Source organism: Leptidea sinapis, chromosome 13 (assembly GCF_905404315.1).
Source record: "Leptidea sinapis chromosome 13, ilLepSina1.1, whole genome shotgun sequence".
Lineage (NCBI taxonomy): Eukaryota > Metazoa > Arthropoda > Insecta > Lepidoptera > Pieridae > Leptidea > Leptidea sinapis.
The window spans coordinates 5,260,667-5,284,598 of NC_066277.1; the positions used below are offsets into that span (position 1 = coordinate 5,260,667).

Here is a 23,932-nt window from a genome sequence, read left to right on the forward strand (position 1 = left end):
ATCACTGAACAAGCACGTATTTACAATCGGCGTTACGGACAGTCCTAGGTGCAGGGGCTGTCTAACCGAGGATGAAACGGTCACTCATGTAATCCTGGAATGTGTTGGGGTGGCCAACCAACGGGCAAAAACCTAAGTAAATATATGGTCGTTCCAGGAAGTCCGGGAACACCCCAAGAGTGTTTTGAACTTCTGGAAGAAGCTGGGCTGGTTGGACTAACTAAACTAAATTGCGGAAACAGGAGCCCTTTACCAATATCCAACTTCTGTATAAATACACATTTAAATTTAAAATTTAAGGTTATCAACTTACGTGTCACCTTCATGTGTTCCTTCCCTGTCCTCTCCAATTCCAACTTGTGAAGTTTGAACAATATAGGAGACGGTGTAACCAGGAAATCCCGCAAACAATATATCGATGTGTTCGCTATTGTTGGAAACTTTGTAGCCAATTTACCGAGACCCTGTTGGTAACAATATAAAATATTTGGGTAATTGTTACGAAGGCAGTTTAAAGGTAACATTTTCTCAGCTATTGTAGTTCATCGCACGGACGAGTAAAAAAAGAAGGACTCCGCGCCGTGATATGCTAGTGTGTGTGTGGTTACGGGGGATACTAGTTACACAATTTTTTTCTCCCTTAAATAATCATATATGGCCAGAAATACTTATATAGTATCGTTTTTACACTTTTTCACAACGCACGACGGCATTTTTAAAATATTTTATTGAGAAGCAAACATTATCATGCATCTAGATAGACTATTATAGCTGTGAAAACTTAAAAAAAAATTGAGTTTTGAACTAACCTCTACTTTGAGCGATTCACGCACACTAACACAAAGTGTCATACAAATTGCGAGTATAAGACGTAGCTTGTCACTCACAGTAAACTTATATTCCTGGCCTGTTTTTATCGGTTATTTAACAGCAAGAGACTCTATCTAGACACATAAATTATCCAAGATAACTACAGACTATATAATTTGTAGATTAACAAAGTTGACGTTGCGGGTAGAACGAAAACGTAACAAAAACAATCACCTCTAGACAGACCATCAGCAACGGCATGTGAGCCAAAATCAATTTGTGGTTGTGATTTGAATTTATCTTTTCTGTCAATCGGCCGCACAATGAATCCGCACCTGAAAATTTACACAAATAATATTTAGCTGTGTATTGTCGATCTAAAAACCCAGTAGACTCATAATATTCACAATGCAAGCCATACTGACAACCAACAGAGGTCAGCGATCGCGAGGCACTGAATGCTGATTGGTCAGGTAATTATCACGACATATTTTTTTTATGGAAAAAGAGGACAAACGAGCGCACGGGTCACCTAGTGTTAAGTGATCACCGCCGCCCACATACTCTTGCAACCTCAGAGGAATCACAGGAGCGTTGCCAACTTGATTAGAATAACAAGATGAAGCCACAATCTGAGAGTTGAACAAGACATACATTATTTATCAACGTCATTTGAACGAATGGCTCAGTGGAAAAGCGACGGAACGCAACAGGTCACGGGTTTGAATCCCGCATCGTCCATAAATTTATTTACAAAAAATCTTTTGTGACAGTGAATCTCGACCACTACTAGGAGCTGAATTCGAATGCTCGACTCTTTAAACTCACCTTCCCTATCGTTGAATGTTGGAAGTTTCTCAACACCAATAGTTCAATCATCGCCCGCGACGTACGAACGTGTCTTCGGGTTTTGAATTCATATGACGTATGTTTGTTCGAGGCTTAATAGGTCGGAAACGCTCAAGTGCGACCTCTGGTGTTACAAGAGTGTGTAGGAGGTGATCATGTACATCATATCCATTATGGATCACGTGATCCATTATTCCAACAACTTTCTTACGAATTTGCGGTCAGGCCACGTGTCCTGACGAGAGTTAACGCCGCTAGAGCCGAAAAAGTGAAAGCTTTCACTTAACAATATTTTTTTTTGCTATTTTCCAGCAGTGCAGATATAAAAATATAAACATACATGTACAATGCACATAGAATACTTCAACTCCTTATTAAAAACTGTGAATGTATATATCTAATGTGATCATCAGGGAAACATGATAAGGGATACATTGCTTGCGGTTATTATGTTGTAGAAATAATGAGGTTAGTACGACGCCACCCGAACTAAATTGTGGCCATTGTTTGCATGACGGTATATTATTAATAAAAGTATGCAGAAAATACTTCAAACCATTGCCAATACACATGCATCCCTTAAAAACGCATCTATTAAAACACTTGGATTCTTACTTCAATTGTTACAGTAAATATGTCCTTTAAATTAGTCAAGGGGGGAAACAAACCCTATTCAAATATTATATACCTATTAATATCGCAAGGGCGCGTATAAGAGTTGGAACGTCAAAGTCCTCATCCACTGCAATAATAAATAAAATGTGCCTATATTTATTTAAATAAATCACTGGGTGCAACATTGTATAAACAGACCAAGAAAAGCTTATTTTTATGTATTTTTTACCACAGAATATCATTAACAGTAATTTAATGTTTTGAATATTGAGTGGTGGCCCAAAAATAGTTGACATCGCTGAATTATAGCTCTTTTCAGACTACGCTATAATATAGAATATAGTTCATAGCCCAACAATATCGCGCACCATAGATACATTATTATGAAAAAATCAAAACAAATTATTTATTTATAACACCATTTTAACAAGTCAAAAAGTAAGTAAATTAAAATGCTAATTATCATTTTAGATAGGTAGGAAAGTATCTGACTCAGAATAATTTAATATTATGTAATTTTTGTTGTTATATAAAAAAAAATTGTGTTGTAAAATAAGTGTACCTATGTTACTTAGTCAAATAACTGGCATCTTGTAAAACTCGTCAACTGAGTAAAACGTATGTTCGAGAAGCCACTTTCGAAGTTGTGTTTTACGAGGGCGGCACTGAAAATGTCGGGAATCAAGGAAGTGACACAACATTACTATTTAAAAATGTATTTATTGCTTTTCGAAGTATTCTCCGCGAAAATTGACACATTTCTCCATACGATGGAACCAATCATTGAAGCAACCATTCTATTCGGAAGTTGGGGTCTTCAAAATGGCCGTTTTGTAGGCGTCCACAGCTTCTTCAGGTGATGAAAATCTCTGACCACGCAATTTATTCTTTATTTTAGGGAAAGTATAGAAATCATTAGGGCTTAGGTCGGGGCTGTACGGCGGATGGTCTAATAATTCTATGTTTTCTTGCTCTTAAAACTCTTGCTCTGTGCGCAGTGTGAGAACTCGCATTGTCGTGATGGAGGATGATGCGGCGGTTGCAGTTCTCTTTACGGAGTACAGAAACGACCTGTGGCAGACAAATGCTAGCATACCATTCTGCATTAACCGTTCTTTGTCCCTCAAGAGGAATAGTCGCAATATGGCCGGTTTTGGAGAGAAACGTAGCCACCATTTTTTTTGCAACACTCCGTCAACGAACAATTTTTGTTGGCTTTAACTCATTTTCGAACACCAAAACTCGTGACTAGTTTTTTGTTTCGGGTTCCTGCGTGGAATCTTTCGAGACTTCTGACGCACCAAGTAACACGAGCACCAAGCATCGGGAAAACAACTTTTTTGCACCTAATTGTTCATGCAAGATTATTTGTATTTGACTCATGCCAATGTCTAAAGTTGCCTGAATTTCGCGGTATGTCAATGTCGATCTTTCTCAATCAACTTACGCACAGCATCAAAGTTTTCTTTGGTGACTGCAGTTTTTGGACGACCTTGACGGGGATCATCACTGAGCTTGACACGTCCACGTTGAAATTCAGCAAAGCAGCGATAAATTGTGGTTTTGGATGGGGCATCATCACCAAATACAGAAATCATCCGGTCAACACACTGTGTTAAACCACTTCGAAAGTCATAATAAATCATCGCTCTAGAATTTTCTCGAGTCAATTCCATTTTCTCAACGACTAAACAAGTTTGAAAAGACCTTGTGAAAAGAATCTTTTTTTAAATAAATAAATGGTATTCGATTTTTAAAACCAAGGAGTTTTCAATTAAAAAGATTTTAATATGACAGGAACAGTGCAAATATTCCTTTCCCGATACTTTTAGTGCAGCCCTCGTAAAAACTGTTGTGAAAGTTGCATCTTTCTTGATACAGTGCGGGAGCCTGTTATAGACAGGTGGAACCATTATATAAACTGATCTCTCCGATTTTCGCAGCTTATGGTCTGGCGGGACCAGTTACTGTGCGAGATTGTTGCTGCGTAGAGATCTGGATGTATTAATGCCTTTCCGACGGAAGAGGTTTATATTGCGAACGTGCATAGCGCTATTTGATAAATCAGCTCGCAAGTTAGAGGCATGATTTTTAGGTCTCTGAACAGCTCTCTACAAGAGACATCGTCCGAGACGCCAACAATGGCTCGTTTCTGCATGATAAAGACTCGCCCAACGTCCGTTGCCCGCAACCCAGAGCTCCGCACCGTAGGTGAGATTACTGTCGACGGTAGCGTGATAGCACGAGACTATCACGCTACGAGATGCGGTGCTGGCGAGCCATCGTAATGCAAAGCAGGTACGACCCAGTCTAGAGCAGTGCTCACCACTGTGGCCATCCCAGGTGAGGCTACTATCCAAATAAAAACCGAGCGCTCGCGGTGACTGTGAGAGGCGGCGTAGGTGAATCATTCTGGTAGAAGCACATAAAACAAGTTTTATCTCTATTCAGAGCCAGACCGTTCGATCGGAACCACTGCTCATGTTTTTGAACAACTGAGTTCAGCCTCTGCTGCAACTCGAATGTTGTCGGTGCGGTTACAGTGGCGGCGACGTCGTCTGCGTACTTAAATACCTCTGCGTCGCCGACCGCGTCGGGCAAGTCGTTTAGCAGAAGGCTGAACAGAGTGTTGGAGAGACAAGAACTTTAAACTTCAGTTTTGCCCTACAACAGTCTGAGATCTCTCTCAACTCTCAGAGATACGTTCACACTTCGCTGTACGATATATTATTGGCTTACTATACGCAATAAAACTGATCGTGCGCTGAGTTCGTGCTGTGCTATATCGTGAGCCTCCTTTTTTCATCCTCAAAAAGTTTCATATCACCACGTTCTCCTCTCAACTTTATATGCCTTATTTGTTATACTATAAATCACAATAGCATAGCGTAGTCAGAAAAGAGCTTAAAAATAATAATAATTAAATCTATTGTACCATTAAAATAATTACGATTGGATTTAATTTAGCTATTTTGACACTATAATCTAAGATAATTTATAGGTCTAGATGGAGTCTCTTGCTGTTAGACAACCGATACAAAAAGGCCAGATTTAAGACTTTAGTGTGCCTGACAAGCTACGTGTTACACTCGCGATTTGTATGACACTTTGTGTTAGTTTGTGTGTATTGCTCAAAATAGAAATTAACTCTAAACTCATTTTTTTTTCGACGTTTTCACAGCTGTCATAATCTATCTAGACGTATAAATGATTTAAGACTGTAATCATTATTTTTAGAATAAAGAATGTCAAATGATATAATTTGGGAAAGTGTTCCAATTACCTGTTTCATCACCAATAGCCCACACCAGTAAATCAACACACGCCGAGTTGGCCATTACATTCACTTTAAACTTATTGACAGTTGCAAAATTAGTTTCTTTATCTTCTTTCTCCGAAGCATCGTGATGTCGGCTCTGAAGCTCAGTTTGCCCACTTAGAAATAAGCATTTTACAAATTCCTGAAACATATTTTATCCATATAAGCTGTGCTCTTCAGGTTTATAACATCTTAGGACATATAAATCCAGTGTCCTGATGTTTGCTTCCAGCGAGTGAACTCCTAAACTAATGAACGGATTCTAATGGGGATTACTTCATGGAGTGCAATTTAGTCTAACTTGAGAGATAGGATAGTTTTTACTTCGATTTTGGGACCCATAATTTTTCGCCCACCTCGATGAAAAGTTCGCTTTCGTCCTGTAGGGAGAAAAGTGGCCGATTTCCTCCCGGCAAGACGACTTTTGTCCCTCCTACCAGAGACTAAAAGCGAGATTTTTTATCCAGATGAGAAAAAATCGTATACGCACCACGTGAGATAAGTAGGACCTTGCCACCTGCGATTGTCAGCGGGTGAGAATGACGTACTTTTCTCCCTAGGTGTGTAATATACTTTTATTTCCAATATTTATTTTGTATAGACATATTTTACATGAGAGAATTTATTGACGTACAGTTTGACAGTTCTGCTGTGAAACAATTTCATTATAATATAGAGCATATTTTACAAAATAATTCTTGATGTCAAGAAATATTATTGACAAATTCATAAAAAAAAACATTATTTTATTTATTAGGCACAGAACAACGTCTGTCGGGTCAGCTAGTTAGTATAGATAATATTTTGAAAATGATACCGCAAGGGGTGGAACTCTCGACTCTCACACTGGCCCCCAGTTCGATTCTTACCCGCCACATACCAATTTTACAGTTTTAGAATTAATCTGGTCTCACAAGAGCTGCAGTGATCAGTATTCTCAAGTGAACTGTATCTTAGTTTGTTTGTCCTCTCTTCAAGAAAAACATACAAACAGCCAACCAAACCAGTGGGTTTGTAGTTAACCTCCCTTACACAGGATGCCGGCTAGATTATGGATACCATAACGGCAACTATTTCTGCCGTGAAGCAGTAATGTGTAATCATTACTGTGTTTGGGTCTGAAGGGCACCGTAGCTAGTGAAATTACTGGGGAAATGAGACTTAACATCTGACGTCGCAAGATGACAAGCGCAATTGTAGTGCCGCTCAGAATTTTTGGGGTTTTCCAAGAATCCTGAGCGGCACTGATCAATCAGCTGAAAGTCCTGTTCGTCTCGTCCCTTATTTTCATTAAAAAAAAGCCAAAATGAATACAGTTCATAACATAATATGTTAATTACCAAAGCATTAAGGGTACCATATACACTAGCACAAATTGTACCTATAGAAGTAGTGAGTCTAGTGTATTTAAAACCTATTTTAAATAATTTACATAGCTTATGGTTTATAAATTGCACTTACCTGGACATCTTTAGTGAATGGTCCAGGCAAATCCTTTTGATTTTGTAAAAGATCTCTTAGCAATGTCACCATCACCAGGTTAAGAGTCTCCGAGAATGATTTGTATGGAAACAACTGTAAATAAATGTATATTATAACTTTACACTCTATTTTATTTACACATTAGATTAGCTAAGCGAACCAATAGGTATGGAATACAGGAAAAGTATCTTAAATAATTTATGTGTCTAGATAGCGTCTCTTGCTGTTAGAAAACCGATAAAAACAGGCCAGGAATATTAGTTAAGTGTGATAAGCTACGTCTTACACACGCAATATGACGTATGACACTGTGTCAGTATGCCTGAATTGCTCAAAATAGAGGTTAGTTCTAAACTCAATTTATTTCGACATTTGACAGCTGTCACAGTCTATCTAGATTCTAGACGTATACATGTTCTAAAGATATAATGATATTTTGTTGTTTTGTGTTATAATATGCTTACTCACGCATAGTTAAAACAGGTGGAAGTACCCTTAAACTTCCTTACTATGAGAAACAATGTTGCCAAATCTCAAACACTTACAAATTAAAATGTCAAATCACTTTATTCATTTAGGTTATGGAAAACACACTTATAATGTCAATTTTTTTTTTTCATTATTGAATTTACCGCCACTTCATAAAGGGTTGATCTAATGAGACCAAATGGCAAGAAACTCATTGCCACTCTTAAATTAACATTTACACTTTCATCGTTTTACAAATCATTTCAATTACAATATATCTTAGTAAATTGATGCAACAAAAATACTCAAACGTCAAATAGTCAATGCCTTACACGAGTAAGTCAAAAAAGTAAATGTAAATTAATACAAAAGTTATTGAGTACAGTAGCTGCGTCACCCACACACACCGTAAATAAATAAAGGTATTATACAAGCATTTTATTCATAAGCGATTTAAAATAAATATAATAACTTTTAAAAACCTGAAGCTTTTGGTTTTTACAAATCATTAATGCTTTGACGAAAATTAAATCTTATTATTATTAACTTTTACAACTTATGTAGGCTATTTCATCAATAGTGATAACTGTCCATTTTATTCGAGCACTAAGCAGTAAGTTAGGCCTAACCTAACACTTGAGAATTCTGTAACCAAATTCCGATATGTTTGAAATAGATAACATTGGTATTAGCATTTTTCACTTTTTTCGAGTGGTAAATAATTGTAATAAATAATAAATAATTTGACCTTTAAACGCTAGAGGATATGTAACCAAATTACTGTACAATTACCACACTTACTGCCTTATTCATAATAAAACGCTCTTCGAAGGTATAAGCTATATTAGTTAAAACGTGTTTTAAGCCTAGCGCACGTTCGATAAAATTCCTTATTCATATTTGTTAGATAAATCTCCCATAACTAATACGTCTCTATAGTACGCAATGTTGCCATTTCGTACAAAAAAAACATGATTTTATCTAATTTAATGAGGAACTGTCAATGGAACCTGACATATTTTCAATGTCAAGGGTTGTCAGTTGACAAAAGAAGATGTCAAAATAATTTCAAACTTCTAAAATCAAAGTTTTGAAGACTGTCGGTTGTCAATCTGTGACGGATATCCAACAACTTTGAGCGGGAAGCTATTTAACACATTATTTAACGAACAGCTGATCGATGTCGGCCATGTTTTTTTGCGTTCGAGTGCGTAAAATAGGTTTATAGAAGGGTCCTAGCTACTATAAGTCACGTCAGCTTTATCGAAGAGATATTTAATTTAATTAATGAGCGTTTTAGCTCTAATATGCGATTATGAATACAATTTTTTAACAAGCGTATATTAGCGATGTTTTAAATCTCCGCTTAGTCATTATGAATAAGACAGTTAGTGTTTGAAATAGATGTAATATTCATACGCAACTATAATGAATTTCTATCATGAGTAACATTACACTGTAACCAAACTACTCCAATGTAGCATGCTAATATCAATGGTATTGGTATTTTTTTATGGATTATTCCAAAAAAAATAGGAGGACAAACGAGCGTACGGGTCGTACCTGTTGTTAAGTGATCACCGCCGCCCACAATCTCTTGCAACACCAGAGGAATCACAGGAGCGTTGCCGGCCTTTAAGGAAGGTTTTGAAGGTACCCATGTCACAAACACCGCACAAGTTCATTCCACAGCTTTGTAGTACGTGGAAGAAAGCTCCTTGAAAACCGCACTGTGGAAGACCGCCACACATCCAGATGGTGGGGATGAAATCCTAACTTGTGGCGTGTCGTGCGAAGGTGGAATTCGGCGGCAGGAATCAGGTTAAACAGCTCTTCGGAACACTCCCCGTGATGAATGCGGTAGAAGACACACAATGAAGCGACATCTCTACGCAACGCCAAGTGATCCAGCCGTTCACAGAACAAAAGGGGTAAAGGGGCTCCTGTTTTCGCAATTAGACCACTAATTTGGGTACATTTTGCGTGCAGTGTTGGCCAGTCATTCCAACCGGCCTATTTCCATCCAGAAGTTCAGAACACTCTTGGGGTGTTCAGACTTCCTGGAGCGACCTTTTATTTACTAAAGTAGATTTTTGCCCATTGGTTGGCCACACCTGCACATTCCAGGATTACGTGAGTGACCGTTTCATCTTCGGCTAGACATCCTCTGCACTTAGAACTGTCCGTTACGCCGAATGTAAAAAGGTGCTTGTTAAGTGATGAGTGACCCGTTAGGGTGCCTACCATGATTCGGATGTCATGTCTATTTATGCTAATAAACCGACTTATCAGTTTGGGAGATAGTGCCGGAATCGCTTCTCGAATAATCGAAGAATCTAATATCTATGAAATGAAATGTCATATAATGCAACTGTTATCTATTTATCTAATAACAGTAATAATATTTAAATAATTTTTTTCATAACAATCGGGATATCATATTATCACAGAAAAGACCTTATACGAACTAAGCAAACGTTGTGGGACTCACTCACGAAAGCTTTTTATGGTTGGTTTTGTGCATGCGTGTTCATGATGTGATGGGCAATGGAATAAAAGCAAGATAGATATTAATGCTCACATGTATATCTCCTGATGCATGAACATCTTGTGCTTCTTCATCCAGAAAGACTAAAACATCTCTTGTCAATAACTTCTTTGCTAATGATAAAACTGACTGCAAATATGTCACATAGAACTGTACACCACCCCTCTTCTCGGGAGATTCCGGAAACCTCATATATGGGAACTGGTTAAAACTAGATCCAAACTTGTGGAAGAAATATGTCGTTGGATCAAACGGTACTGATTGGTAGCTCTGTAGAGAAGTCCGTTTTAATGTCCCACAACCACTGTCAACTGTGTCACTACCATTTTCCACTATGCTTTCAATATTAGGATTAAGGTTGCCTGATAAGGATCTAGGTATTATAGGGCGAAATTGATTAAACCGTCGTTTTTTGTCTAATGTTGCATACTCAAAGTTTAGCTCGGGTTCCTTCGGGCGCGTTGGACTATTTGGCTGAGGAAACAGACGGCAAAGTAAGGGTGGATCAATTGTGGGATATCTCCCCAAAGATCTTGCCAAACCAATTAAAATAGGAACTGTACTTTTGCATAACTGCAGTTTAGACACTGTGTTTTTGTAATCCTTAGTTTCATAACATGCTATTATTACTTTCGTCAGGTTAGACATTAGCTCAATCTGAGCTGTGATTATTTCTTCTCGAATCGACGGATTTTTTGCTGCAATGTCAGATAGTAATGTATTTAGGCAGAAGCTAAATTTTTCTGACATTGGTATTCCTGGAATTATTTGATTTTTACAGTTAATAAAGTTTGAAACGAAATATATTTTAATGACATGAAAAAAAATATGTAAACTATAATAAATTATGTGTAATGGCCGCTTACACATTACACCATTAGGGTTGCCAACATTTGATAGAAGTAGTAGAGTATTTCTGATTTAACAGACAGACTTTTTAAAATTATTATTTTTTAAACAACATGTCTTCCTCCAACAACTTATCACATTAATATTAGTGACATAAAAACTAATGTGGCTGCATGCAGAAATACCTAATTTTTATAAAATGCTAATGGTACAACCAGTACATTTCATTTGGATAATTGAAAGGTTTTATATTAATTTCGCACAGACATTTGCTAAAAAGGTCAGTTTTATAAAAATATATTTAAGTGTATAGTACACTATTGTATCAGTGTGATAGATTTTAGTGCACATCTACTTGGAATAGAGTACAATAAAAAATATAATATAATAATAAAGAATGGGTGGCAACCCTAATTGCCATATGCTAATCATGCTGTACACACCCTTATGGAGTTGCAGTGTAGTTTGTATTTAGCTGTTCGTTTTCTTGTTGTTTATAATATAATAAATTAATGTAATATATTCCTTGTACTTCTGTTCTGTATACCAATTAAAAAAGTTAATAACATATCACTTGAATGAATACTTACTATCATCGTTTTTTATCCTAGTCATAGGCTCTTCAAACTGTGCATTTGTAAGGCATTTCAGCACTTTTAGAAAATATGGCAGAAGTTTATCTTGGTGTTGCATTCCACTCTGCAGGAAATATAGCCCAAGAGCTATACTCGCCTCCTGATTTCGTGAGGTCACAACAAATGAAGAGCTCACTTGTGGACATAGCATAAATAACGTATTCACCTGAGAATATTACAATAATATAAATCATCAGTTACATTAAAAGATAGTCTTTCCATACCCTTTCTTCAGAATCTGTTGTGAATACAACACCCATTATACAAAGATTAGAGCCTAAAAAATTAAAACCAACTTCCTACCATCTTTTTCTGTATAGAAATGAATCTACATAATATAAAATCATTTAAAAATTATTTAAAATTCTTAATTACTTTCTATTATTACTTATTAAGTACATAACATATTTTATTTCCTTTTCTTACTAATAAGTTATCAGCAACATTATTTAGTTGTGATATTTGATATATTAACCTTGCAAAATCGGCAGTGCCCCAGGGCACTAGATTTTTCAGATACAAAACCGAGAGTGCCATATGGCACAACATTCCCTCACCATGTTCTGACCCTTATTTTGTTTATAGGATGGTTTGCATCTTTCAATATCTTTCAGATACATTCACGCTGAGCAAGCTCCAAAATTATGCTAATCTGAAGCATATCATGCGATCAGAGAGATTTCTTAATTATTAATATTATATTTTAAGCATATAATTCTACTAATCATGCTTTGAACACATGCAACTGGAGTTGCAGCCTACCATGTATTTAGCTGTTGGTTTTCTTATTTAACATGTTGTAGTGATAGCTCTTTTGTGTGTCCAGCCACACTCCCCATAGGGTAGACAGAGATTAGGAACCTGTACATGTAGACTTTTGTTCTTACACAATTCCCTGCTTTTGTCCACTCATGTGGATTTTATCAATTACAAGCTTTTACCTGGGACTTTGTCTGAGTGGAATATTAACTTTGGGCAGAATTTTTTTTTGGGATACTTTGCAAATAAATAAAAAACTGCTCTTCCACTGCTGGCAGTACTTTTCTATGATATAGCGGATATCCCTTTGTCAATGTGGAAAGTCTCTAAGAACAGTATTTCCCTACAAACTTTAATCTCCTATTTCATCCCTGTGTAGGTCAAAGTTTCAAAAATGCTTGATCAAATATAATTATAATAAAAAAGCCTTTATTACAGTTAAAAAAACATAAAAATTTCCTTACTAACTAATACACATACTATAAAACATTTTACTTAATTATTAACTTATCGTACATAACTATTTTATTAACTTAATTATTGGCAGTAACTTTTAAGCAGTCTGTGTCCTCTTTCAGTTAACTGTTTGTCCTTCGACAAAGGCCACCTAAGCCTTAAACGCCAAGGTTTTCCGTTCTTTCCTGTTCCTTGTTATTCTAGTCCATAGTGGTCCTCCTATCTGTTTCAGTTCATTCTCCCATCGTATGAACTGTCTTCCTCTATTCCTTTTATCTCCTCTGGGGTACCATTCAGTTATTGCTCTAGACCATTTTGGTGTTTCATCCCTCATAAAGTGGCCTACCCATCATGTTTTGAACTCAGTTTTTCCTTTGATATAATCCAATCGCACTTTGTCTTGGCACTTTAATCCCACTACACTTTGTTCTATTGAATTTTGGCAAACTTTTAACTTACTTAGTTCTTTTTGGGTAAGGGCCCAGGTCTGAAAACCATAGGTAAAGGAAGGCAGAATGCAAGAGTTGAATACTTTGCTTGATCAAATACTTATAACTTATTTCTTATCAAGTGCCTAAATACAAAGTTTAATAGTGTCATCATAAATAATGAATGATTTTCGCAATAAAAAGTAGCTTATATCCTTTTCCAAGCTCTACTCTCGGTCAGTTCAGTGGTTTAGGCTTGAAACCGTAACAAGCAAACTTACATTTAAATTAATTATAATATTAGTAGGGATTTATACTACTACATTAACCTAATTTTTACCATACTTATAACCCAGGATTAATATTTTCACTCACATTATAACATGGGATTGAATCAAAAGTTTGCACACTTATTAAGCACTGAAGACAATGCAATAACCTTTATTACTGTTACTAGCTATCTATGTAACAGAATCTTTACACATGATTTTTGACTCCGACCAAACATCAGATTTTAATTTGAAAGCATTAGATTAGCATTTTTAGATCTTATATGACTTTATGAGGATCATGCTATGCCTAATATAGACTTATTATAATTTTATTTTTATTTTTTAGTCTGGTTTTCTAGTTGCATGTTAGTTTGATTTTTAATTATTTATTATCCATGATTCTCATACTACCTCATGTTACTTTGAATATTCATTAAACAAGCAAAACCTTCTTCATTACAAACTTCTTTTAATTTGGAGGATAATATATTTACTGCTTATGTCATAATAGGATGAGGTCATAGAGATTACAAATACTAAACAAAACTTTAATTATTTATTAGAATTTAAGTATAATCCTGTAGTTTCATATGGGATAAAAATGCGACACCTTTAATTGTTTCAAGATAAATTAATAATTATTCTAATATTTAATTATCACATAAATATATTACCTTTTCCCAAGGTGTTGGATTGAGGCAAGAGAGACATCGTGCTAAATGTTGGACAGTCTGTTTAAAAAAATCACTTTCATCCATAGTAAACATTGAATTTCATATCTGAGTCACAAAATTTTGAAACATACTCGTTACGAATATTCACAGCTGTAGTGTCGACAATCGATTTCCCAATATCAATAATTATCAACAACACTCAACACAGGGTCACCCGTCACAGAAACTTGCACTTGCAAAATACACAAGTGTCACAATTGTTTTGACTAGTAGCCGTAGGTACCTAATTATTTTGAAATTGACGTTGACAATGACGTTTGAGTTAACATTGCAACATGTCTATAAATCGCATGCTCGCCTTTATAATTTGTACACCAACCTAGCGAAACTCTCTAAGAAAAAAAAACCGTATGGTGTCGTGGGACACCGGATAGGAACGAAGTGCCTTATTATAAAAATATTAATTTTACTGATTTACTAAAAAAAATGGGCAGTATCCACTGAATAAGAAAAAAGAAAGTTATATTTCTTTGGCGTGAAAAAATCGTGAAATATATTATTGAATATTAACGAATACGGCTGTATTGGCTTGAACCCTTTGCCTGTCCTAATAATGGACGAAAAAACCAAATAATAATAATTAATATCGCAAAACGTTAGTTTGCGTTTTTTTTTATGTTTGTTACCTCAAAACTTTCGACTGGGTGAACCGATTTTGATAATTCTTTTTTTATTTGAAAGCTGGTGCTTCCCGTGTGGACCCCATTGTATTTTTTTTATGGAATAGGAGGACAAACGAGCGTACGGGTCACCTGGTGTTAAGTGATCACCGCCGCCCACATTCTCTTGCAACACCAGAGGAATCACAAGAGCGTTGCCGGCCTTTAAGGAAGGTGTACGCGCTTGGTCCATTGGTCCAGATCTGACAATGGCATCCATGAGAAAATCCATAAAAGTCTTAAATTTGCTATACATACGTATAGCAAAGTGGATGAAAAATTTACGAATCTATATATATAAAAGAGAATGTATGTTTGTATGTTCCTTAATAACTCCTAAACTATTCGACCGATCTCAATGAAATCTTTTGTAATAGATTCGTTGATGCTCAAGGAAGGTTTATATACTTTATATGGCAAAACAACGTTTGCCAGGTCAGCTAGTTACTCAATAACGCGCAGTGTCGCAGAATTTCTAACTATTTGTAATCAAATTGCAAAGCGCTTAAGTACGTTCATTGCTGCATTGAAAAATTAAGTATATCTACACATATTTAGACAAATTTTTAGTTAGTGTACTTCACATTCACAAAAAATTAAAAAAAAAATAACCGACTTCAAAAACACTATTCGAAAACATCAGACATTAATATGTTTTTAGCACTTTTTAGACAGAAGGAAAGACTTTTCTAGATGGATGAAATCCAACGTTCCATCCAGGGGCGGATCTACTTAAAGGCTTTTTGGGCTGCAGCCCAGGGCCCCGTGGATACAGAGGGCCCCCAATCGAACTGAATTTCGAGACCCAGTATTCCGATACTAGGCGAGGCTTTGAGGGAAGTGTTGTCGAAGAGCGGTGATACGACAAATGGGGTTTTTTTAGTGGTAAACGCGCAAACTTGAGTCTTCTGGGGGTTAAATTGGATAAGGTTCAATTTTCCCCATTCCGCGACCTTCTCAAGAGAGGACTCGATAGAAGACACAAGTTTCTCCCGGCACTGGTCAACGATTTCCCGAGAGAGACCTGCATGGCCCGTGTATACGGCATCACCAGTGCTGTCGTCTGCATAGCAATGAATGTTGGAGGTGATATGCACAAGAAACAGCGTGGGAGACAGCACACAGCCTTGGGGCACTCCAGCATTCACGGGCTTCGGATTCGAGCAATATCCGTCGACAACGACCTGTATGCTGCGCCCAGTGAGGAAGCTGGAGGTCCACTTGCACAAGCTCTCGGGAAGCCCAAATGATGGAAGTTTGGAGAGGAGCGCCTTGTGCCATATACGATCAAAGGCCTTCGCTATATCCAGGCTAACTGCCAGGCCTTCCCCCTTGCTTTCAATAGCCGTAGCCCATCTATGTGTTAGGTAAAGCCAAATAAAAGAATTTGCAGCACAAAAATGCAGAAAGGTTGCTTTATAATTTATATAACATAACCATTCATAAACTGTCAATTTATTTTGTTATAAATAATGTTTTAATAAATATCTTTAGTTTTTATAATAATCTTAACATATTATATAATACATACCTACATCACTACAGAAAACAATTTTTTGACAAAATGACAATTGGCTGAGTATTTAGGTAGGACCCCTAAGCAGTATTAGCCCAGGGCCCCACAAATTCAAGATCCGCCCCTGGTTCCATCAGTTATTATAATTCAAATTACGTGTTGTTTTATCTCTTATTCTTTTCATTAGTATTTAATATGGACATGGTCTTCGTACGACACATAATTCTCGAATACCTCGCACTCACTGTCTGTTACAACGCAACTGCGTCTGTTAGATGTAATCTGCCGGCAAAAACGGATGTAATCTTCGCTCGCCAACCGCGTATGGAATCACACGCCCACAATCCAAGGACGATGAGGATTATATCAATATTTGATTGACATCTGCAATCTACATGGATGGCATCCAGCAAGGTAACCCCTGATGGGACGCTGGATTGCATTCCGTCTAATCTCGCTTTTATCCAGCGTTCCATCAGGGGCCACCTCGGAGTGAGCTTGGTTTTCATCTTTGGATAGTCTTTCTGCCACACTGATGTCATCCGCGCGCCAACACGCTAGCGAATTAGTCGCAACTCATTCGTCATCTTTTGGCGCGATAGCATTATATCATCTTGTAGGAAATGGCACCTGGGCCTTGCTTTTAAGTTTCCCGCTCTATAATTTTTTTAGGGTCAATTCCATTCAATAAATTAACACTTCAGCTTAGGTTCGGGTTGACACAAACATTTATTTTAAGAGAAATGTAGATATATAAATTCATTATTATAAAGGAGGAGACTATTGAGAGCTAGACTATTAGTGGTTTTTTAATACATAGGCAGTACATTTTAATTATTAGCATTACCTAATCGTTAGAACGCTTTCGGACTACGTCCGATCAGAGTCCGATCCGTATCCGCGCAGACACGGTCCGAAGTAGTCGTTGAACTACTTCTACGGTTGACGGAAAGAAATCGGATGACGGAAGTCGGATCTAGTACGTAAGCTACAAAAGAAATAGTTCTACGACTACTCCACACCGTGTTTTCACGGGTACGGAGCGGACTCTGATTGCACGTAATGCGGAAGCGCTCTTAGGTAGTCCTTAATTTAAGATAAGTAACATTAGATTATCTATATTTTTCAGAGTTTAACAGGAATTATAAAAGCAAATATAATTGATTTTGCCTTACAAAAATTGCCATGAAGCTGCAAATATAACAGTATTAGGATGAAATACCAAACTGTAAGCTTGAAAATCACGAAGACATGGCTACAACCTTAGATAATGTATAAGTCTTTATTGACTGCGACAGTTGTGAATACGTCGAAAACAGCGGCAAACTGTATACCTCTATTCTCAAGTAATTCACACATACTTAAACAAAGTGACATAATATATATAGTGAGTGTAAGTCGTAGCTTGTCACGCACACTATAACACCTGGCCTATTTTTATCCTTTGCCTAACAGCAAGAGGCTCTGTCTAGACGTATAATGTATCTAAGGTTACAACCTTTCAGCCTTTCATTTTCAGTACAAGAATATTATAAATTACATAATACATTAATGTTCAGTACAAGAAAATATTATTCACCAAGTAGTAATGAGGTATTACTTTACTATCATACCTATAACTAAATAGTGCAAATACGTAATTTTTTTTTTCATAATCTTTTATCGAACGAGATTTATTAATATATTAATAAACTAGCTGTGCTCCATGGTTTTACCTGCATATATAATTAAATTAATACTCGCCCACCTATTGAGGCAATGAAAGAGGTAAATGGTAGAGTCGACTTTCATTTTCATTAACCGTTGGTTGCAGAAAGCATCATCATAAAGTTAATGTTTCATTAAATATAATACCATCAAATTGTTTTTCATTTTGACAGTCAAAGATAGCATGTGATATACGGGCGTTTTCAATAACCTATCTATCCTTAGTTTAACTTACTAGATGTATACAAATCTACCTATCCTTTACTTTACCTTTACGATTACTTACATTTCAATAACCTATTGACAGATAGCATGGGACGTAACTATGGATATATAAGATCTTGTTATTAAACGGTGGCAGCAATTCAAATTCAAATATTTTTATTCGTTAGTTAAACTAAGGGTAGATAGGCTATTGAAAACGGTCGATAGTAACACATTAACTTTAGGGATAATTTCTGCAACAAGCGGTAAGTCATTTAATTCCTATATTATATTATAATTGTCAAACTTGAATTTAGGTTAAAGTTTGTATACGGTTCTTATTCATCATTCATTTATAATATTTTGCATTCTAATACCCTCATATTATTTTATTCCCTTTTGGAATTCAGTACAATTTCCAGTAGTTTCTTTCGAGCTATCTTCTTAGTAGATGTGGTCGGAAATTCTTGCAGAAATAGTACTCCACCACGTAGCTGATTTTGATTTGATAATTTACCTAAAAATAACATTATCACGGTTAGCATATTAATATCAAATATAAGTTTTTAAATGAATCAGTGCGGTTTTCAAGGAGCTTTATTCCACGTTCTACAAAGCTGTGGATGAACTTCCTTGTACGGTGTTTTCTGGACGGTAAGACATGGGTACCTTCAAAAAAAGGGCGTACACCTTCCATAATAGTTTTATGAAATATAGCAATTATTTCGTAACAGAGATAGGTGTGAAGACAGTCCTGTAGAAATAAACATTTCTTGACGGTTTATATAAAGGTTATATTTTTACAAAACATTATTATATATGTTCAGAATTTGAAAAGAATTATTTATGTTTTCTTTACATTTCTATTTTTATAGACAACGCGAAAAATAAATCACCAAAATAGCCCTTACATTTGGAGCCAGGCTAATCATTCTATCGCGATAAAAATTGTATGAAAATTTATTAGTTCTACATCAACAAGACATAGTTTTGTTAGTTTTGTAAAGAAAATTATATTATGTTTGTAATCGATTAAAAATGCTTCTAATTCTGAACAATTAAAACTATGGCGATCTTGTGCGAGAAAGATCTCCGCTCGATTCCTCAAGGCTATCGTCTCGGTCCCCAGCCTTAAAGTAAGACTTTACTGCTACTAAATACATACTCGCAACAAGCTCCTTGATATCTAGAGCAGTTACATTTGCTCCATATTTTCTAATAACACAGGCTGTTGGAAGTTCACCATCTTCAGGATCTTTTATCCCAAGTACACATACATCATCCACACCAGTATGAGTGCGAATAAGGTCTTCCACTTCACAGGGTAACACCTGGGTAATAAAATATAGAAGTATAGTGGTGGGAAATATTATAGAGTAGTTAGTGATAGCTATTAGTTATGATTGATTTGAAATTTCATTACTATTTTTTTTTTTTACAGTTGTTTGTTTCCAGTGCACATTCAAACCTAGTAAAACCTAGTAAAATACAAGTAATAAGAGTAGTAACACGTTTTTAACAAATATCGCCTTACAAAAACTTTTTAGTGGAATTTAAAAATACAAATAACTAATTTATATCTACGTCAATTTTTTTAACTAAAACATACTTCAAATTTACTAAGACGAACCTTCCACGAACAACTTGTCACTCGTTCTCACAGGAATTCTCACTTCCCGGTTGCCTAAACCACACATTCTATATAGTGTATACTGTTTACACACAGGGGCGTGCATTGGGTTTTCTAGCAAGGTAGGCACTCGCACTGTAGATCAAACTTGTCATAGTTGGCCTGTGGCTCGTCCAAACACTTGTTTTCTCATATTTTTGTATGCTGCAGAGACGTGGACTTTGCGACAAGTCGAGAAAAATAAAATTGACGCTCTGGAGATGTGGTGCTGGAGAAGAATGCTGGGAGTTTCATGGACCGAGTTTTGCACCAACGTCTCCATTGCCATAAAATAACCACTTTCGGTGTTAGTACAGAGTCTCATTCTTAAGTTTTTCGGACTCGTCTCCTGGCGCGAAAGTGAGTCCATTGAGCGCCTTGTCGTGCACGGCAAAGTGGAGGGGACCAGAGGGCGAGGAAGGTCGCCCATGTGATGGACCGACCAAATTAAGTCTGCCGTGGGCGGCCCATTGAACGAGTGTACCAGACTGTTCGGCAAGCAGGGAAAAATGGCGAAAGCTCGTGGGGCAAATCACATCTGCCCCAAAAGAATTTCACTTTGTAATGAGCACGACCGCTCTGTCAAGAGTGTAACGAAGAAGAAGAAGAAGTTGGCCTTAATTAGCCCGACGTAGTACGTAAGTAATTAGTATGTATCGTGAGGAAAATATTAAAGAGTGGGTGTTTTAATACTATTGTATTCAATCAATAGAAGTTTAGTTATCTTTAACGGAACAAAATTAAACTAAAACGACTTTAAAACTAGTGCTATATTAATAAAGGTTCATTGCGAGGGTAGGCACTGCCTAATTGCCTATAAAGTATGCAAGCCCCAGTGTTACATACATAGAGAGGATCGTTCTTGCATACAAAGCGATGTAGATAGGCATAATAATTAAGGTAGTTTGACTGAGAATAAGTCGACTTGATTTTGTTAATGAATTATGACTACACGAAGAACCAATAAGCCATTCGTACTCACGTGAAAGTTTTTCCATTTTATAAGTGTTTTAATCCTCTCAACAAAGTAATAAAATCCAGCTTCGTCTCTATACAACAGATCTCCTGTTCTGACATATCCATCTGATGTAAAACGATTCGCGGTCTCCTCGGGGTCATTCCAATATTCCTAATATTTGATTTGGTTAATTGTATTAACAAGGTGTCAATAAAATTTCAAATAGAATATAAAATAATATTCACACAAACTGAGCATATTGAGTACTATGGGTACAAGACATCGATATATTCAATACAATACATATAAACTTCCGTGATTCAAAAACATATTCATCATATAAATGCTTGCACCTACCGGGATTCGAACCCGGGTACTCTAGCTCAGTAGGCAGGGTCACTAACTACTGGGTTAAAAGGGGTCGTCAATATATATAGGTATGTATACACCCATGGACAAATTTAGCGTAATGCAAGAAAAAAGGTTTAATTTTTCTTGTTGTAATTATTGTGCGTATAGGCCAAGCCACACATAAAAAAAAACCATTAAGATATTAACTTTTAGAAATAATGTGAGAAGATTTTTTTTCTGATACGTGCTCAATAAAATCATTTCAAATGTTCAGAATATACGACTCGCACATAAAGACTCACCGTAAAAGATGGCCCCTTAGCACACAACTCTCCGGCTTTACCAACTTCAGAAATTTCATCTCCTGTTTCTGTATCTAGCATCTGTTTATATATGATATTATGCGTTAAAAATATCATTTATTATAGTGAACACTTCAAGAAATGTAATAATTTCATACTAACTTTCAAAGAATACATGTGGAAGCCTTTTCCACAACTTCCCCGAGGCATACCTGGCATCGACATGATGACAGGACCTATAGTTTCCGTCTGACCATACGCTTCTAACGCAATTGCACCTCTTCGTAGACATGCCTGCAGTAAATATGTCCTTTGAAATCATTTAAATATATTGTACATAATATACGGCCTTACAAATAAATCTGGTATAAAGTTATACTTGAGACCAAACCAAGAATATGTTTAATTTTGACTATATCGCTGAAAACACTAACACAATACAATGATAATTCTGTAATTATCTGAATGTCAGGCAGCCTTGCAAATAAACGCGGGAAACGTTAACAGCCTTACAAATAAACTTGGTATAACGTTATATCTGAGTATAAACCAAGAACATGTAAAATGTTTACAAATAGATATAATACTTATGATTAATCTGACGTGTAACGTTCTAACTTCAGAATTATCATTGTATTGAGAATGTTGTCTGCATATCGCAGAGTCAACATTTTGCAATTTCTTGGATTATTCCCAGGTATAACTTTATACCAAATTTATTTTAAAGGCTTTGTTATAGAGCCATAGTTAAGTTATCGAGATTCAAGATCATATTAAGTTTCTTTGGATATAAGCCAAATTATATGACTAATTATGATGTGAATGTTTAAACTTAAAATAACAAGAATATAAACTGTTAATAATATAATAGTGATTAAGCAGGATTTAGAAGAAGACTATAGCATAATATTGTATCTAGCTGTTGATAAAGTGTATATATATCATAAAACATATAAATTTTAGAACAATATGGACACTATATAATAAAATATGGATGCTAATCCACCAACAGTAAATTAACATAAAGCTCTTGTGGGTTAGCCTGCGACAAGGTAGAGACGATCGGCTGTGTCGCTCACGAGACATGTAACGATGAAGGTAGTGGTTTACCAGTGGGAGGCTCCTTTTTTTATAGAAAAGGAGGACAAATGAGCATACGGGTCACCAGATGTTAAGTTTAAGTGATCACCGCTGCCCACATCATCTTGCAACACCAGTGGAATCACAGGAGCGTTGCTGGCCTTTATGGAAGGTGTACGCGCTTTTTTGAAGGCAGCCATGTCGTATCGTCCCGGAAACACCGCACAAGGAAGCTTATTCCACACCTTTGTGGAAGAAAGCTTCTTGAAAACCGCATTGTGGAGAATCGCCACACATCCAGATGGTGCGAAGGTGGAATTCGGCGGCAGGAATCAGGTTAAACAGCTCTTCGGATCCAAGCCATCCATGATCGTCCACAGAAAAATAAACTTCTTTGCACGGAAAGTCACCGCCTACCACAGTGACGTTTTTTTCTGTAGTGAACCAGTTATGCCCAAGCATTATTCGCAGTATTTCGGTTTGAAGAGTGTAATAGCTAGTGAAATTACTTCTCTAATGAAACTTTACATACTTATGTCTCTAAGTAAGAGCACTATTTGCGATAGCGCTCATAATTTTGGGTTCAATTAAGAATCCTGAGTGGCACTGCATTGTAGTGGGCAGGGCATATCACTTACCATGAGATAAACGCCTAAAATAAGATGCTTCGTATTAATTTTAGTATAATTCCCCTTAAAAGATCTTGTGTAATATTTGCGTACTTGCGAAAACTCTGCGTATTAAATTGATTTAAAAGTTATGAAATAATATAAAATATTTACCTGAAATTTATCCATAACATCGGGATATATTTTAGATCCAGTAAAGAAAACTGCATTGAAACAGCTTAAGTCTACTTCATCTTTGTGTTGCAATAAATCCGACATTAATGACGGGCCTACTAGACATTGAACTGGCTGAAAAATAATCTTAATAGCTTATTATAATTAAAGGTGCTTTTTTATCTCTAAAAATGCTTTCAAAACCGGTTCAGCCGTATATGCAAAATGCATTATAGTACAAATTACAATACAAGTGTATAAAACTAAATTTTAGCGTCCTATTTAGGTTCAATCTAAAAGATATCACCAGGCTCCTTTGCGCAGGATGCCGGCTTGATTATGGGTACCACCAGTGGCGGATTTACCAGCAGGCTGAGTAGGCTGGAGCCTAGGGCGGTAAATTTTAAGGGGCGGCACATTTAGTTCATATTTTTTAACCGACTTCTAAAAAGGAGGAGGTTCTCAATTCGTCGGTGTTTT

At 36.4% G+C, this 23,932-nt stretch overlaps 2 protein-coding genes across 5 annotated transcripts in view; both read right to left on the reverse strand.

Annotated features, from left to right (window-relative positions):
* The window catches only part of LOC126967371 (phosphatidylinositol 4-kinase alpha), an 84,950-nt gene extending 69,840 nt beyond the window's left edge, over window positions 1-15,110 (reverse strand). For 2 of the 3 annotated variants that reach the window (XM_050811809.1, XM_050811808.1), the window contains exons 1-7: window positions 14,165-15,109; window positions 11,531-11,741; window positions 10,125-10,849; window positions 7,055-7,168; window positions 5,558-5,735; window positions 1,045-1,145; window positions 314-464 (exon numbers count right to left, since the gene is read on the reverse strand). In XM_050811809.1, the coding sequence (XP_050667766.1) occupies window positions 314-464; window positions 1,045-1,145; window positions 5,558-5,735; window positions 7,055-7,168; window positions 10,125-10,849; window positions 11,531-11,741; window positions 14,165-14,257 (1,573 nt within the window). In that variant the 5' untranslated portion in view covers window positions 14,258-15,109. Of the gene's footprint in view, window positions 1-313; window positions 465-1,044; window positions 1,146-2,347; window positions 2,402-5,557; window positions 5,736-7,054; window positions 7,169-10,124; window positions 10,850-11,530; window positions 11,742-14,164 lie in introns of all 3 variants that reach the window. The other variant, XM_050811807.1, reaches the window with a different exon arrangement.
* A 3,384-nt stretch (window positions 15,111-18,494) lies between these two features.
* The window catches only part of LOC126967376 (luciferin 4-monooxygenase-like), a 33,857-nt gene continuing 28,419 nt past the window's right edge, over window positions 18,495-23,932 (reverse strand). For both annotated transcript variants that reach the window (XM_050811817.1, XM_050811816.1), the window contains exons 6-11: window positions 23,453-23,587; window positions 21,753-21,884; window positions 21,591-21,671; window positions 20,962-21,108; window positions 19,476-19,641; window positions 18,495-18,827 (exon numbers count right to left, since the gene is read on the reverse strand). In XM_050811817.1, coding sequence (XP_050667774.1) covers window positions 18,700-18,827; window positions 19,476-19,641; window positions 20,962-21,108; window positions 21,591-21,671; window positions 21,753-21,884; window positions 23,453-23,587 — 789 coding nt within the window. In that variant the 3' untranslated portion in view covers window positions 18,495-18,699. The remainder of the gene's footprint in view (window positions 18,828-19,475; window positions 19,642-20,961; window positions 21,109-21,590; window positions 21,672-21,752; window positions 21,885-23,452; window positions 23,588-23,932) is intronic.